Raw genomic sequence first — 16,804 nt, 5'->3', positions numbered from 1 at the left:
TTTCAGTGCATAAAGTTCAAGCAAATAGGCATCTAAGACTCTTAAGAGGAGATTCCCAGAGATTCAGTTAAAGTAAGAGGGACAAACTTAGCATTTGATGCTCTGCTGGACAAGGAATTTTTATGACCACATCCAAGAAAACAGTAAGTCAAGTTCATTGTTTATTTAGAGGCAGATGTGTCCTGTAGTTAGCATCTAGGAGTAGCAGCTAGTGGAGTAAGTGAAACACCAGTTCTCTGTGCTGGGGAAATAAAGAATCAGGGTGGGGGAGGTGGCCACTTCCCTGGGGCCAGCTGGCTCCAGACTTCTGCAAGATCCCGGACCATCCTTCAAATCCTGCAACCAGCGGTCTTGTTCCCTAGACCAGCCAAGTAGGAGAATGTGGATGAAGCCAGACAAATCCCTGGCTCCTCTTGTGAAAGCCAGAGCACGGATGGCCTCGTGAAGGAGAGTGGTAACCTTATCCTGGCACACAATGGCTAGCGTGTAAAATATCACAGTAAATTCATTACTGGATAATTATAGGCTAAGCCACTTGACCTCAGAGTCAACTTCCTTCTCTGAGATGGTGATAATACTTCACATTGTGCAGAGGTTTCTGGTTTCAGACTAGAAGGCCCTCTCTGAGCGTTAGATACTGTTTCATTGCCAACCTCTGCTGCCATCTGCATCTTCCTTCCAAGAACTGGCTCTTGGAAAGGCAGGAGGGGTGTGTATATGGCTTTTATCATCTTGCTCTAGCTGGGTTTTAGCTCTGGGAATGAAGGGGACCTGGGGGAGGGGACAGATGACAAGATAGTTCCCAGGAGTGCAGAAACCATAGGCTCCTTGCCTCTTTCTTTCAGGATCAAACTCAATAGACTTCTGTGTCAGCTGAATATGAGCTCCCATGACCTGAGGCCCATTTAATTTTCTGTTCGGCACATTTCCTCCCTGGCAAGAAAATAAAGGGAAGGGAAGCATTATCCCTAAGTTCTGTTCCATGTCTATATTTCTTCATTTAGTCCTTCATTTAAAAATGTCCAAAAAGTCCTCAGAGTTCCCGTTGTGGCTCAGTGGTTAACAAACCTGTCCAGTATCCATGAGGATGTGAATCTGATCCCTGGCCTTGCTCAGTGGGTTAAGGATCCGGCGTTGCCGTGAGCTGTGGTGTAGGTCGCAGACGAGGCTTGGATCTGGTGTTGCTGTGGCTGTGATGTAGGCTGGGAGCTGCAGCTCCAATTTGACCCCTAGTCTGGGAACCTCCATATGCCGCAGGTATAGCCCTAAAATGACCAAAAAAAAAAAAAGTCCCAAAAGTCCTGATTATGAAAGTAAAATATAGCAGTGTGCTGAGAGTATGTACTGATTGATTTAATTGGGCGATATAATCTTGCTATTTCCTTCTTTAAAATAGGGTTTTTTCTTTTGTTTTGTTTTGTTTTTTGGTCTTTTTTGGCTGCCCCGTGGTACATAGAGTTCCCGGGCGAGGGATCAGATTCCAGCCCCAGTTGTGACCTATGCCACAGCTGCGACAACGCTGGATCCTTTGTGCCAGGCCAGGGATCGAACCTCCATCCTGGCTGGCATTGCAGAGATGCAGTTGTGCCACAGCAGGAACTCCTAAAATAATTTTTTTTTTTAAATCCCTGATGGCTCAACTATCCAGCATTGTCACTACTGTGGCTCAGATCACTGCTATGGCCCAGGGTCAATCCCTGGCCCAGGAACCTCTGCATGATGAAGATGCTGCAAAAAAAAAAAAAAAAAAAAAAAAAAAAAAAGAGTTTTGTGTTTTTTTTTTTTTAATTTCAAAAGTAATAAATGTTCAACACCGTGAAGCACAAAAGAAAAAGAAAATAAAAGAAAAATTGCCTGTAACATTCTACCCCCTACTAATATTTTGGTGCATTTAGTTTCAAAATTTTTCATGGTACATAGATATATTTTTTGCAAAAATGGCCTTTTCCTATAGAACTGTTACAGAGCCTGCTTTCACTTTAATGTTATGTTTTTGTTTTGTTTTGTTTGTCTGGGCCCATGGCATATGGAAGTTCCTGGGCCAGGGATTGAACCTGAGCCACAGCAGTGACAATTCAGATCCTTAACCTGCTGCACCACCAGGGGTTTCCTGTGTTTTAACTTTCCTTTTACCTTTTTTCTTTTCTTTTCTTTTTTTTTTTTTTTTTTTTTTATCTTTTTAGGGTCGAACTCAAGGCATATGGAGGTTCCCAGGCTAGGGGTCGAATTGGAGCTGCAGCCACTGGCCCATGCCACAGCCATAGCAATGCCAGATCCGAGCCACATCTGTGACCTTACATCACAGCTCATGGCAACACTGGATCTTCAACCCACTGAGGGAGGCCAGGCATTGAACCTGCATCCTCATGGATGCTAGTCAAATTAGTGTCTGCTGAGCCACGACAGAAACTCCCTGTGTTTTAATTTTTAAAAATCAGCAATATTAATAGTTGAGTTGTAGTGTCTGTTAAAATACTCTGTGATGTTTTAAATACATTTAAAAATGTCCAAGAAATATAAAATGAATCCAGCTATAATAAACACAGCAAATTTCTAGCAAAATGTTCTCTTTTTACAAGATCACTTTGCTTTGGGAGGGAAAAAAAAGTAGAGAAATCTTGGCACATAGTTGTTCTTTTCATGGCCCAGTTTGGTAATCTAATAAGAAAGCTTCTTGGGTACATATTTCACTATTGGGGGAAAAAAGGCACACTGAAGGCACTCACTCCATATCTGGCAAGGTTTGTGCATTAAAATAGATAAACAATAGTAAACCCTCCTCCTGGCCAGAGGCAAAAAGAGTAGCATTTTGCTATTTCAGATTAGAAAGTAATTGCAGATTAATTTAACACAGTTGCTAGTCATTTCGAAACAACTTTGAAGACTCCTATTCTTGATTTCCTTTTTTAAAAATCTGTGAAATTGAGATTTGATCTGAAGAAAAAAGTCAGTACAGCTCAAGGGCCGTCTTATTTTGTGAAACCTACTGTGATGATCTCATTCTCTACTTCGTTCCATAGGCTGTGTCCAAAGCGTATAACTAACATCTTGTTCTGCTCCATCCTCTTTTTATTTATCTATACCCCACTGTGCAATAATTTTTCAGTGTAAAACCCTGTGTTTTCACCCATGGGTCTTACCTCCTTATTCTAAAAGTTCTCTGGACTTCTCACTGAATCCATAGACATCTTCTTGGTACATTGTAGGTACAGATGTGTCAAATTTCATTTGTCATGTGCAGAAGGAAAATTCCTTTGTCTTTCTCTATGCCACGTGCTGTATTGTATGCCTCACAAACTTCTCGCCTGCTGCCAGCTTTACCGCTCTGTAGGGTGGGAAGATTCTAAGAGAAGAGGAGATTGGAGCCCCATAGGTTTGGTAACTACTCCAAGATGACACTAGGCTGAGCCTGAGCTCCAGCCAGGTCTTCACACTCCAAAACCAGATGTCTTTCTTGCATCCTTCAGGTGTTTTATGTACACGATTTTTTTCTAGTTATGCAAAGTTCTGAACATTGTCTTACCTTATTTTTAAAAAAAGTTCTTTATCATGTGTGGGCAGAAATTTTTCTTCAATTTGTTCTGTACTTTCCAACCTACGTGAGTCTGGGGTTTGATCGAGGGATGACTTAACTTGATGTGATTCCTGCACGGGCTAGAGAACCAATGACCGCATTTGTTATGAATGTCTGAATTAAGCGTAGGTTCTAGGAGTCTGAAAGGAGTTCTATGAATAAAGTGAATGGAAGATTTGGTATCAAATTTGGATGCTCAGAAGACTTTTCAGCTTAATTTTCTGCTGACCTCAGAGGTTGACAGAAACTGTCTCCAATTATAAAGTATTGCTGGGGCTACTTGTTTTTCTTTTTCTTTTTTAACTTATGTGCAATTATAAGAAAAGATTTTTTTCCCTTTCTGATCAGGATCATTCTGCTATTTAAAGTCAATGGGGGAGTTCCTGTCGTGGCACAGTGGTTAACGAATCCGACTAGGAACCATGAGGTTGCGGGTTCGGTCCCTGCCCTTGCTCAGTGAGTTAACGATCCGGTGTTGCTGTGAGCTTTGGTGTAGGTTGCAGACGCGGCTCGGATCCCACGTTGCTATGGCTCTGGCGTAGGCCAGTGGCTACAGCTCCGATTTGACCCCTAGCCTGGGAACCTCCATATGCCGTGGGAGCGGCAAAAAGACAATAAATAAATAAATAAATAAAGTCAATGAGGACTATAAAGCTTGACGCATATGAGAAGCCGAATAAATATTACTTTATTTATAAAGAATAAAGAAACAGTGAGAGGGAGTTCCCATCGTGGCTCAGCAGTAATGAGCCTGACCAGCATCCATGAGGATGCAGTTTCGATCCCTGGCCTTGCTCAGTGGGTTAAGGATCTGACATTGCCATGAGCTGTGGTGCAGGTTGAGATGTGGCTTGGATCTTGCATTGCTGCGGCTGTGGTACAGGCCAGCAGCTGTAGCTCCAATTTGACCCCAGTCTGGTCAAATGCAGCTCCCCACCCCCCAAAAAAGAAGAAAGAAACAGTGAGGACCCTTGCAAAATATGTTGATGTTATGGTTTGGAGTCTTGTTATATGATTAAGTAACAATGGTCAGTGAAGTGATGTTTTTCTCCAAGAACCTTTATTGTGAGTCCAGTAGGATTGTGTCAGTCCTAAACTGACACTGCCAAGGAACCACGACTTGCCATCCTAGGAAGCAAGATCCTTGCCTAAGATACTTTGATTATAGGCTGCATGGCCTAAGTGGTTGGCCAATTAACTACACCAAAACAGTATTCCTCAAAACACCATTCACCGGGCATTGCATATCATATAGATGCTGCTGGGGTACGTGTGTGACAGTGTGTATGTGTAATATAAATATGTGTATTTTATTATTGTTATTTTTAAAACATGCGGCTGTACCCGTGCATGTAGAAGTTCCTGGGTCAGGGAACGAACTAGAGGCACTGCAGAGACAATGCCATGTAGTTATTCTGTAAGCCACAGGGGAAGTCCAAATATGTGTATTTTAGATCCAGGTGTAAATTTGTGGAAAAGTTATGATTTGTGTTAAATTCCTTTGCTGCTCTATTGAACATCATGAATTACAATGTCAAATAATATAGATAAATATTTCACTCTTGCCATGCTTTTCCGGAAGTATCCCTGAGAAACCCATTTCTTTTCCCATTGAAGGGGGTAATATAGTCCAACTTGAGAGTGAAACGTGACACAAGACAGGGGCATACATTCTTAACAAATAAAGTCATTAAAACTTTGGGTTTAAACTTCAGCTTGTTTGTCCCAGGCGATGCCCTGGGGCTCCTCTTTGAACAGCAGGCATCTAGGTTAGATTTAGGAGGCAAATTCTTCACTAGCATCTTTTGAAAGATGCCTGAAGTCAAATTGCTTGAAGGACTATCCTAAAATCATTGCTGCTCTGTTGGGTTGGTGAGGTGGAAGATTAAGCTACCAGGAAGCTGCAGACTCAGAGCAGCTGAGGAGTGTAAGTGTTAAAGATATTTAACTGATCAACATCCCTGGGAAAACCGTACAGGATAGAAACAAGGGAAAGAAGGGTGAGAGGTAAAATTTCAGGTGCTGTTTCATGTCAGAGTAGGAAAGTCAGATTTGGTGAATCCTGCGGGAGGAAATAATAAATGTCTTTTTGGCTTTTACAAAAGGCAGCATTTTATAAAAATGCAGAAATTTACAGGAGTAGCTGAACAGGAAAGGGTTTTGATTGGAGGAGTTGCTTCCAAGATTACTGGCGGGGGTGGGGGGAGGGCAGGCGGTTTGTTTCATTTTGTTTTTTGTCTTTTTAGGGCTGCATCCTCGGCATGTGGAAGTTCCCAGGCTAAGGGTTGAATTGGAGCTGCAGCTGCCGGCCTGCACCACAGCCACAGCAATGCTGGATCCTTAACCCACTGGTCGAGGCCAGGGATTGATCCCATGTCCTCGTGGATACTAATCAGGTTCCTTAGCCGCTGAGCCACAATGAGAACTCCCAAGATTATTGTTGGTTTACTTTCTAAGTATAACTTAAGAGTCAAGTGAAGCAATCTTAGGTACACAGTTGTATACGACTGTTTAACCTCCCCAGTCAAGATTCAGTACTTTTCTAGCTCTCTGGAAGGCTCGATCTTAGCCCCTTCCGTCAGCTCCCCCAGCCCCCACCCACCCCCACCCCAGGTGGCCATATGCCGCAGGAGCAGCCCAAGAAATGGCAAAAAGACAAAAAAAGAAAAGAAAAGAAAAATTCAAGCAAGGTTTCCTATGCTGTCCAATATGACAGCCACTAGGCATCCATGGCCTACTTTTATTAGAATCGAAATTGATGAAAATAAATTAAAATTACAAATTCAGTTCCTCAGTTTCACTAGTTACACTTCATGTGCTCAAATAACCACATGGGGCTAGTGGCCACCCTCCTGTATGGTGTAGATGTGGGACGTTGTTTCCGTTCTTGCAGAAAGTTCTATTGGACAGTGCTGTGCAGAAAGCTGGCTGTGTGCTTCCTTCCTCGTCCTCGTCCCCTTTTCCAGTCCACTTCCAAAGATGTTGTGGTAGGTCTTTAGGTTCACTCTAAGTTTCTGTCCTCAGACCATCATCTCACACGCTTCTGCTTCCTGCATTATCCCTCCATACTTGGGGAGAAAACAAGCGGGGAAATTCTCACCATGGACTGACATATTTCATTTCATTTCATTTCATTTTATTTGTCTTTTGTCTTTTTAGAACCGCACCTACAGCATATGGAGGTTCCCAGGCTAGGGGTCAAATTGGAGCTGTAGCCTCTGGCCTACACCACAGCCACAGCAATGCCAGATCCGAGCCGTATCTGCAAACTACACCACAGCTCATGGCAATACCAGCTCTTTAACCCACTGAGCGAGGCCAGGGATCGAACCCACAACCTCATGGTTCCTAGTCGGATTCATTTCCTCTGTGCCACAACGGGAACTCCCAATGTACTGACATTTTAGTTCCTAGAATGTCCTATATGCTGTCCTTCCTGTATCCCACTGCATGTTGACGTCTTATCCATCAGATCTCCAGAGCGCCTTTCCCATTCCCCCTCCCAGCCTTCCCCCTCCCCCCCTCCCAGCCCCCAAGCCTGGATTACGTGTCCTCTCAGTTAAGCTGCCACAGTAACTTGGCCTTCCCCTGCCTGGTTGTCCTTGCTTGTCTCCTGGTTTCTCTCTCTCTCTCACTGAACAAGTTTGGTGAGGCCAGGGGACCAGCTCATCACATTTGCTCTTGTATGTCCATCCCTTCGTAGAGTGCCTGGTACTGTGGAAGGAAAGAACAATGGGCTGCCCAGGGAAGGGGCAATAACTAAGTAGCTTAATGTTAGGGTGGAATTACTTCCCCCAGCACCCCCTGTCATCCTCCCCCACCCAGGTGAGAAGTCTGTTCCAGAAGGGGGTTATCAGAAACACCTTTCTGTCTGGCCAGCATTCTGAACACACATAAATGCTCTGAGCTGTTTCTCCAGGAATGATGATGCCATATCCAAAACATTTGCACTCTCTGGTTAAAAGGTAGGACTTTCAGAGTTCCCTGGTTGCTCAGTGGGTTAAGGATCTGGTTTGTCACTGCTATAGCCATGGGTTTGATCCTTGGCCCCAGGACTTCCACATGCTGCAAGTGTGACCAAAAAGAAATGTTATGCCTTTCATTTCATCGGAAGTAGTGTTGAAAGATGTATATAAGCTGAGATGATGATGAATTAGTGATTAAAGATGGGAAAGTATAGCTGAAGAGTAATGATAATATGAAAGAAAATTCTGTGGCATCGGCCAGCAGGCAGCTGTTCTTGGCATCATAAGCCAACTCTTACCAAGTCACATGACTCATGCAGGGGTGGCATCCAGGAAGGTTAGGTATCAGGATAGGTAACAGAAATCCAACTCAGACCAGCTTTAAAAGTGAGTTTAGGAGTTCCCATTATGGCTCAACAGCAACAAACCTGACTACTATCCATGAGGACGAGATTTCAATCCCTGACCTCTCTCAGTGGGTTAAGGATCTGGCATTGCTGTGAGGTGAGCTGTGGTGTAGGTCGCACCTACAGCTCTGATTCAACCCCTGGCCTGGGAACTTCCATAAGCTGCAGATGTGCCCTCCCCCCAAAATAAAAAGGAAAGAAAGTGAGTTTAGGAGTTCCCACTGAGGAGAAATGGGATTAGCAGCATCTCTGGAGCTCTGGGACGGAGGTTTGGTCCCCAGCTTGGCACAGTTGGTTAAGGATCCAGCATTGCTGCAGTTGTGGTTTAGGTCAAAACTTCAGCTCAGATCCACCCCCTGGCCTGGGAACATCATAAGCCACGGGGAGGCCAAAAAAGAAAGAAAAAGTGAATTTATTTTCCCAAGTATTGGAAACCTCAAGATTGGCAGCTCAGAGTTGGTTGATTCGGTGTCTGACAGTACCAGTAAGGACCCAGGTTCTCTCCAGCCTTCATTCAGCTCAGCCATCCTGGGCGTTGGCTTCCTCTGTAGGCAAGTAGGGAAGTAGCCACTTTCCACCAGGGAACTCAGCGTTAAAGAAGAGGAGTGTCAGTGCCGGTCACTGGCTAGAGAGGGAGGTAGGCACAGTTGTGTTAGCCAAAGCATCTGGAGCAGATGCAATAGATACTGAATGTCTCCTGCAGACGCCGAGACTGTCCAACCCCAAATATTCTTCCCATCCCCAGCCTATGGAGTTGAAAAGTGCCTTCAGTCTGCACCAATGCAGAAAACACTGAGTGAAAACCCTTTACCGCCTTAGCTCATAGCAGGTAATGCCTTGGAAATGATCATAACTAACGGGAAAAATACAGAACACAGGAAGCTTCCAGAATGGGAAGAGAGAACTTGGGAGAAGAGCTGGGAGGGCTCACCAAAGACCAGTGCTAACTAGAACCAGCGAGGACCTACTGTAGAGCACAGAGAACTCTACTGAATATTTTGAGATAACCTAAAAGGGATAGGAATCTGAAAAATAAGCAAATATATATATATATATATATATATATATATATATATATATATATCTCACTTTGCTGTACACCTGAAACTAACACAACATTGTAAGTCAACTCCACTTCAATTAAAAAAAAAAAAAGTCTTACTAGAGTCTGCCTGAGCCCAGCCATCAGGAAACCCCTTCCTTACCCTTAAGGGTTAATACCCACCCTCTACCCACCCCACCCCCCTGCCCCCAGCTAAGGAAACACTGGTTTCATTTTAAATTTGGCAATAGCCATACAGATACGATTTTCTATGTAAATGGTATATATTCTGAGAAATCTGGAATCCTTCAACCAATCAGTTATGCTTTTAATTTTTTTCTCCTTCTGTGTAGACCTTGCGTGTTAGAGCTGTGCTGAATGAGGTCACAGTCTAACTACAGTATTAACCCTGCAAATCTGTTCATTTTCGCCCGAGCACCCTGAGGCAGGATAGAGAATGTGTCCAATTGAAAAACGATTACAGACGCTGTAGTGCTGTGATGGGCTGAATTGTAACAGAGAGGAAGATGTGTGTGTGTGTGTGTGTGTGTGTGTGTGTGTGTGTGTAGCCAAGAAATCATTTTCTAAAAGGGAGCCAGGTAGTACATAGCTCTTAAAAGCTGAGTTTATGGGATCGTATTTTTAAAGGAAAAATGCATTTAAAAATGCAACCGAATTTTAAAATGCTACTTTGAGTATTTCCAAACCTTGACTGTTTTATATTTCCTACCAACTATGTCTTTGTTTTTCAGCTTTTTCCCATACCCAGTATCTCTTTAACTTTTCTCTGTGTTACAAACATCCCTTTGTGTTTTTTAATATCTAGTTTGCATTATTAAAAATATACAGGTACCTGTTAATGATACAGTAAACGTGCAAGAACCTACCCCCCAGTTTAAGAAATAAACTGTTCACTCTGTTTTCTCTGACCATTTCTGGGCTCTGTTTAATTCGGTGTGGAGAAAAGCACAACACAGATGGTCAGCATTTTGCATAAAGGCCCAGTCACCACCCCATTCACAGTAGACGCGGAGTTTCAGAAAGCATGCGTGTTCCGTCCTGCCTGGGCATGTGGTTAATGCTTAGTACTCTAACAGCTGTGCCTCAGGTAACTCTTAAAGCTGTTTCGGATCATAAAATCTAGGATGTTTTGCAAATTTATATCTGATCATGCTGGGTTTTAGGCACAGACACGCGATGACTTCCCCTCGGTCATCTCCACCAAAAGGCATTTCTCAACAATCCCTTTATTATGGGCCTTATCGCTGGCTTTGCCACACATTGTTTGCCTGTTTGCAAACAGTCTCTGGCTCGTGATAAATCAGTGAATATCCTTGTGGTGTTCACCTTGCAGAACTCAGGCATAACTGCTATTTGAGCTTATTCCTCGATTGTAGATTCTACATATCTGACCCCTTGATTGAGTGCCAGAGACCTGACTTGACTTGGCTGTGGTTTGGGCTCTCATGTAAAAGCGATCAACCATGTTTGGATAGTGTTTGAAGTCCATGGAAAGGATGTAATATTTTATCTTCCCAAGAGTACAGTTTTCTCAATGTGTCCTCGCTGCCATCACGTGATAGCCCCCTCCCGCTCCATTTGCTCCAAGGGGTACCTTTGCCTGCGGGACAGCACGTTGTACACCTTGTGCAGGGAGAGCTGCCTCAGCCCCACCTGGGGAGCTTGATCTCTTCCAGAAGCCCGGCCCGCAGAGAAGTGGCTTGGTCGTGGCTCCCAATCACGTACTTAGTCACTGGAGGGGGCATTTTTTTCAAAGTGTCCCTCAGTCTTATAGGGAGAGAGTCAGGAACCAAATGAGGAGAGTGTGAGCCAGTTGTTTTCCTCTCTCTTGACCAATGAGCTTGGGATGCCTGTTTACAAGGATGCTTTGGGTATGTGAGCTGATGGCTAGACTAGTCATGCCCTCTTTTTCCGGATCTGGAAAAGAGAAATTGAAGACAACACTTTGCAGGACCCGGAGTTCCCAATGGGGCTCAGCAGGTTAAAAACCCCACATTGTCTCTGTGAGGACGCAGGTTTGATCCCTGACCTCGCTCAGTGGGTTAAGGATCCAGTATTGCCACAAGCTTGGATGTGGCTCAGATCCCGAGTTGCCGTGGCTGTGGCTGTGGCTTAGGCCGGCAGCTGCAGCTCCAATTTGACCCCTAGCCTGAGAACTTTCATACACCATAGGTGGGGCCCTAAAAGAAGGAAAAAACAAACAAACGTTTTGCAGAACCCAGATGCTGAAGGTCTGTGTTTATCCTGAGCCGACAGCAATAAGGAAGTTTTCCAAGAGAAAGATAAAGCATATGTATTTTATTTAAATGTGGATCATTTTGCATGTTGGGTATCTTTTCATTTGGAAGGAGCAGTAGCTCTCCACACGCTGTTAACCAGTTGTTAAACGAGAGGATTCATTAGTAAAATAAGCCATCACAGCGCTCAGGATGATTTGAAATGAACATTAGTTCAGCTCTTAGATTCCAAGCACTGGAAGTTTTCCTTTGCTTTGTTGCAGATGTTGGTTTTTCGGATGTTCATTACCACAAAAGGAAGCGCTGGCTGATTTTCCAGATTTGATTGCTGAATGAATATCAGCTCTAGTCTCTGGCTTATCCTTTGTAATGTATGTGTTTCCTTTCCACTGAAAAAAGAAAACACGTCTAAACTTGCTTATCTCTCTGTAGGACAGTCGGCCCAATATGTCAAGACCTCTGATCACCAGATCTCCTGCCTCGCCCCTGAACAACCAAGGCATTCCTACTCCAGCCCAGCTCACAAAATCCAATGCACCCGTCCACATTGATGTGGGCGGCCACATGTACACCAGCAGCCTGGCCACCCTCACCAAATACCCTGAATCCAGGTAATCCGAAAAACCGAAAAGTCACACTCCAAGTGCATGTCTTTGATGATCTAACTGTCTTTCTTTTGACCAGCTTAGCAGTGTGGCCTTGCCAGGGATGGGGCAAAAGCATGGTATGGGCCACCCTGCTTCAGAGGCTGTAAATCTCCTGGGAGTCAGTGTTTGACCCACAGCTCAGTCAGGCTCGTGTACAAGTGTCACGAAAAATGCGGTTCTGTGATATTTCCCTTCTCACATTTCTCAGCGTGGTACAAAAGAGGACAATGATTTCTACCTCCTGACCTTTCTTCTGTCCTTGTCTAAAACGTTCTTCGAGTTCTCTGTTGGCTCAGCGGGTTAAGGATCTGGCGTTGTCCCTGCCGTGGCCCAGGTTCCATCTCTAGCCCTGGGACTTCCACGTGATGAGGATGCAGCCAAAAAAAAATTAAAAAATAAAACACGCTTCCTTATCAGTTCTTAGAATGGTATGGGGGATCACTTGGCCTACCAACTTGTGAACGGGAGGGGGAAAAAAAAAAACTCTTATCAGAGGGACACAGTATATTTAGAACTGTGGGCAGAAGTCCAGGAAGTCAAGATAGTCTTGTTTGCAAGTAAAGGGCGGAGGAACTTAGGAGAGCTCAAGGCAGATAAGTAAACACAAAAAGTGTATGAAGGGAGAGTGGTTTCCACATGGGGGGTGTGCACCAGGCTTGTGAGAGTTCCCCACCCGCAGAGTGCCACCCACCCCTTTCTAAAGGAGTCCCAGGACACCCTGTCCCCTCAGGTTTGGGCGCTGTAGCAGAGCCTATCAGGGAATTTATCTTTGGCAGCTGGGCTGGTGGGTAGAGGAAGAGGCATGATTTTTGAGACCCTCCTACAGTGTGACAGGTATCAGACAACTTACAGCCCGAGTGGATAGCACTGGCATAAAAATCACTGTCAACTGCACAAAGACTGCTTTTTTGATTTGTTAATCCCACTCCACTACCTGACATAGGGTATTTTCTCACTTGGTTTCCAGATTTAATTTCTATAATTGACATGAAATGATTGTACAAAAATAGATGTCTGTAAACACAATTATACAAAAAACCCATACATTTTTAAATGAAGTTATATCAGTCAGTTTTAGTATTACTGAGTCTCTACTCTCCCTAAGTTGTGTTGTTATTGGGTGCTACAAAATTGTCACATAATGGCTACATTTCTCAAGAATATCATTATATAAGTAGGTTCCTTTTTGTTTTTATTTTTAAAAATGTTTAAAGTAGGTTCCTTTTTTTTTTTTAATGTCTATTTTGGTGTTCCTGTCATGCTGCTGTGGGTTAAGAATCTGACTGCATCACCTCAGGTTGCTGCAGAGGTGCAGGTTTGATCCCGAGCCCGATGCAGTGGGTTAAAGGATCTGGCATTGCCACGTATATGGCTTGGATTCAATCCCTGGCCTGGGATCTCCCATATGCAGGGGGTGTGGCCATTAAAAAAAAAAAAAAAAAAGGTGGCTATTTCCATTCCTTCTAACTTGCTAATACCAACATTAACAATAGAAAATCATTGTGTCAGGAGTTCCTGTTGTGACTCAGTGCTAATGAGCCCGATTAGTATCCATGAAGACGCAGGTTCGATCCCTGGCATCGGTCAGTAGGTTAAGTATCCGGCGTTGCTGTGACTGTGGCCTTAGGATGACAGCTACAGCTCTGATTTGACCCCTAGCCTGGGAACTTCATATGCTGCATATGTGGCCCTAAAAAAAAAAGAAAAGAAAAAAAAAATCACTGTGTCTCTTCAGGTGAACTTCTAGGGGGCAAGTCACAAAACAAACCTAAGGGTCAAAAAGCAAGTTTCAACCATAGCAGAATTCACTGGTCTGGTCTGGGGGCCTTTTGCTTCAGTCTGATTTTGAATCTGTGATACAGAAGGGAAGTTAATTGTGTCACTGTTTGCTTATGCTGCCAATGGTAGGTGTTCTTCTAGTGCTGGTTGCAGCTGGGTGGATCTCTTCCCACTGACTAAGGCTCCCCAGGGTTCTGACCCTGATGAAGCTTGTTGGTGTCACTGGGCATGTTGGCAGTGGTACCAGATAGCCCAGGAGCAGCTCTGTTTATTCAGTTCCTCTCTCGCCTCTTGAATCGTTTCACTCCTTGACAGTGTTAAAGACCTCTCAGGTGGTGTCTCATTTGGAGAACCTTCCTTGGGCCAACTTTCCATGGGTATTTTGAAAAGTCTCATTTTGGTCCCTTATTTTCTACCCCAGAGATGGGCATCACACTCCCTGGATCTTAGCATGGATTCAGCATATGCTCTGTACTGTCTCATCCGGGAGCCACTAGCCACACACAGCTTTGAGCACGCAACTTGCAGCTTGTCCAAATGGAAGTGTCCTCTAAGTATAAAATACACACTGGATTTTAAAACCTTATGACCCCCCCCAAATATGAATTATCTCAAAAATTTTTATATTGATTTCATGATGGAGTGATAATTTGATAATATATTGCATTATAAAAATGATAAACATATTCAAACACATTAAAATTAGTTTCATCCATTTTTTTCACCTTTTTTTTGTCTTTTTTGGGCCCCACCCATGACATATGGACGTTTCCAGGCTAGGGGTTGAATCAGAGCTGCAGCTGCCAGCCTACACCACAGCAATGCAGGATCCGAGCCAAGTCTGTGACCTACACCACAGTTCACAGCAATGCTGGATCCTTAACCCACTAAGTGAGGCCAGAGATCGAACCCAAGTCCTCTTGGGTACTAGTTGGGTTCCTTACCTGTGAGCCAAGGTGGGAACTCCTTTCTTACTTTTTTAATGTGTTGACCAGAAAATGCAAAATAACAGATGTCTCACTCTTTATTGCTATTGGATAGCAATGAACTATATCTATACAGATTTTTTTTTGTGGAAAAAATCTAATGAAACCTACCCCTCCCAAACTTGATACTTACATGCATCATAAATTGAATTTATCTTTCACCAACTTAATGAGAGAAGATAAGTTGTTCGTCTTTCTCGATCTTTCCAAAGATGCTTCCTTGTTACCAGTGAGCCATGGCATGATGGGAGTAACGTGAAAAATAATTTGTGATTCATTAGTTCCAGGTTTGAATGCTGACACTCCCAGTTAATAGTTGTTTGGCCACGGGGTGGTCCAATTTCTAAGCGCCTGTCTTCTGTCTTGTAAAATAGACACAAACTCATCTTCTTCCAAGGTTATTGGGAGGATTAAAAGTGATTACAGAAAGCACACCATGGCCCCATGCCCAACACATAGTATTGCCTTTATACTTAATCTTCTGCCAAACCCAGCAATTGTTTCTTTTCCAACTTGCCTTCCAAATTCCAAATATATCCCATTCCTTCATTTCCTAGACCACAGAAACAGCTTCACTGCTGGATACTTTCCTGAATTCCTAAAAGCTCAAGGGACTCCTCACCTGCACCCTCAAGTCCTTTATCTTAAGATGCTTCCTACCTGGCCCAGAACTGCTGAGCCATTCCAAGATCATCTTTTTGTGAGAAGATGTTTTTAAGCCTATGTCCAGACTCTTGGAAACAAGCCCTAGAAGCAACTTCTGTTTCTGTTGCTTACACCCGAAGCAGATGGCACTGGTCTGATAACAATGGCTTGGATGTTGAATTGACCACTATGTGTTGCTTTGCTTCCTCTTGGGTTTCAGGAGAGCAGGAGGCTTGGAAAGTAATTAATGTTTGTTTTAAGGCAGCAGTCAGTTTAATGGGACTCATCCATGCCTTTGAATAGTCAAAGATACAGGGTGGTTAAAGGTACAAGGAAGAAATAGTTTTTCCATGTTTTTTGCTTTTTCCATAGATGTCCAATGCTTCTTCCAACTTCTGGGAAAATCTCATCAACCCTCTGGGGATCAATTGGGGGACATTAGGTTGTCTGGGATCATAAAATTATAAATAATTCCAAGTGGAATTCTCTAGATTCTAGGATGTTTTGGAACCTTCTCACCCTCTCCCTTAGAGCATCCTGGTTCTTCTCTCACCCGCCTTTTTCTTAGTGTAGCCCAGAAGAGAAGAGGCCTTTTTCCTTGATTTTCTTTTCTAGGATTTGAAGGGGAGACTTGTAGTGTAGAAGTACTAAGTCATTTGTAACAACTGATCTTTTTTTTTTTTTTTTTTTTTTTTTTTTTGCTTTTTAGGGCCACATCTATGGCATATGGAGGTTCCCAGGCTAGGGGGTCTAATCAGAGCTACAGCTGCCGGCCGCAGGCATAGCAACTGCAGGATCTGAGCCGCGTCTGCAACCTACACCACAGCTCACATCAATGCCAGATTCTTAACCCCCTGAGCGAGGCCAGGGAGTGAACCCACAACCTCATGGTTCCTAGTTGGATTCATTTTTGCTGTGCCAAAATGGGAACTCCTGTAACAGTGATCTTAAGAGATGTCATATCTTTCTAGAACTTCCAAGGTCCTGCAAAGTGCCTTTATGCCATTTTGAAATCTTGCAAGTGACCTTTTTTGTTCTCTCTTTACAGTCCCCTGGGCTAAAGTCTGCCTTTAGAACATCATCCCCAGAAAGTGGTACATGGGACCACACAGCTAAACATGAGAAGCACCTGGGAAGCATTAAAAGGCCATGGGAGGTCCTGCCCCAAACCAATAAAGCAAAAATCTCTGTGATTTTCCTAAGAGGTCTTGATTTTCCCCATCTGGCTTTGAGCAACACCAAGACGTATGGTCCTTCCAAGTGAATATAGGCCTTTAACTCAATGAGTATTCCAAGCTGTATCACAATGCCCATTTCGCTAAAGAAAATACATTTCGATCTTCATTTCTTTAGCAAGGTTACCTGATTCCACTGTGCGTGAACTCACATGCTTTTTTTTCTTTTGGCTCATAAACCCTGAGTAAGGATTCAATAGTCAAGTTGACTTTTACATTTTATAACAAGGTCATTACTTATCTTGTTATTTACTTCCATTATCAAG

The 16,804-nt window shown here is 43.6% G+C and overlaps 1 protein-coding gene across 5 annotated transcripts in view; it reads left to right on the top strand.

Moving 5' to 3' along the window:
- KCTD1 (potassium channel tetramerization domain containing 1) overlaps positions 1–16,804 on the top strand; it is a 189,676-nt gene that overhangs the window by 129,230 nt on the left and 43,642 nt on the right. For 4 of the 5 annotated variants that reach the window (XM_005653406.3, XM_021093325.1, XM_013996069.2 and 1 more), the window contains 1 exon segment: positions 11,679–11,857. In XM_005653406.3, coding sequence (XP_005653463.1) covers positions 11,679–11,857 — 179 coding nt within the window. 5 annotated transcript variants of the gene reach the window in all.

This window comes from Sus scrofa, chromosome 6, assembly GCF_000003025.6.
Source record: "Sus scrofa isolate TJ Tabasco breed Duroc chromosome 6, Sscrofa11.1, whole genome shotgun sequence".
Taxonomy (NCBI): domain Eukaryota; kingdom Metazoa; phylum Chordata; class Mammalia; order Artiodactyla; family Suidae; genus Sus; species Sus scrofa.
This window is presented reverse-complemented; position numbering and strand designations above follow the sequence as displayed.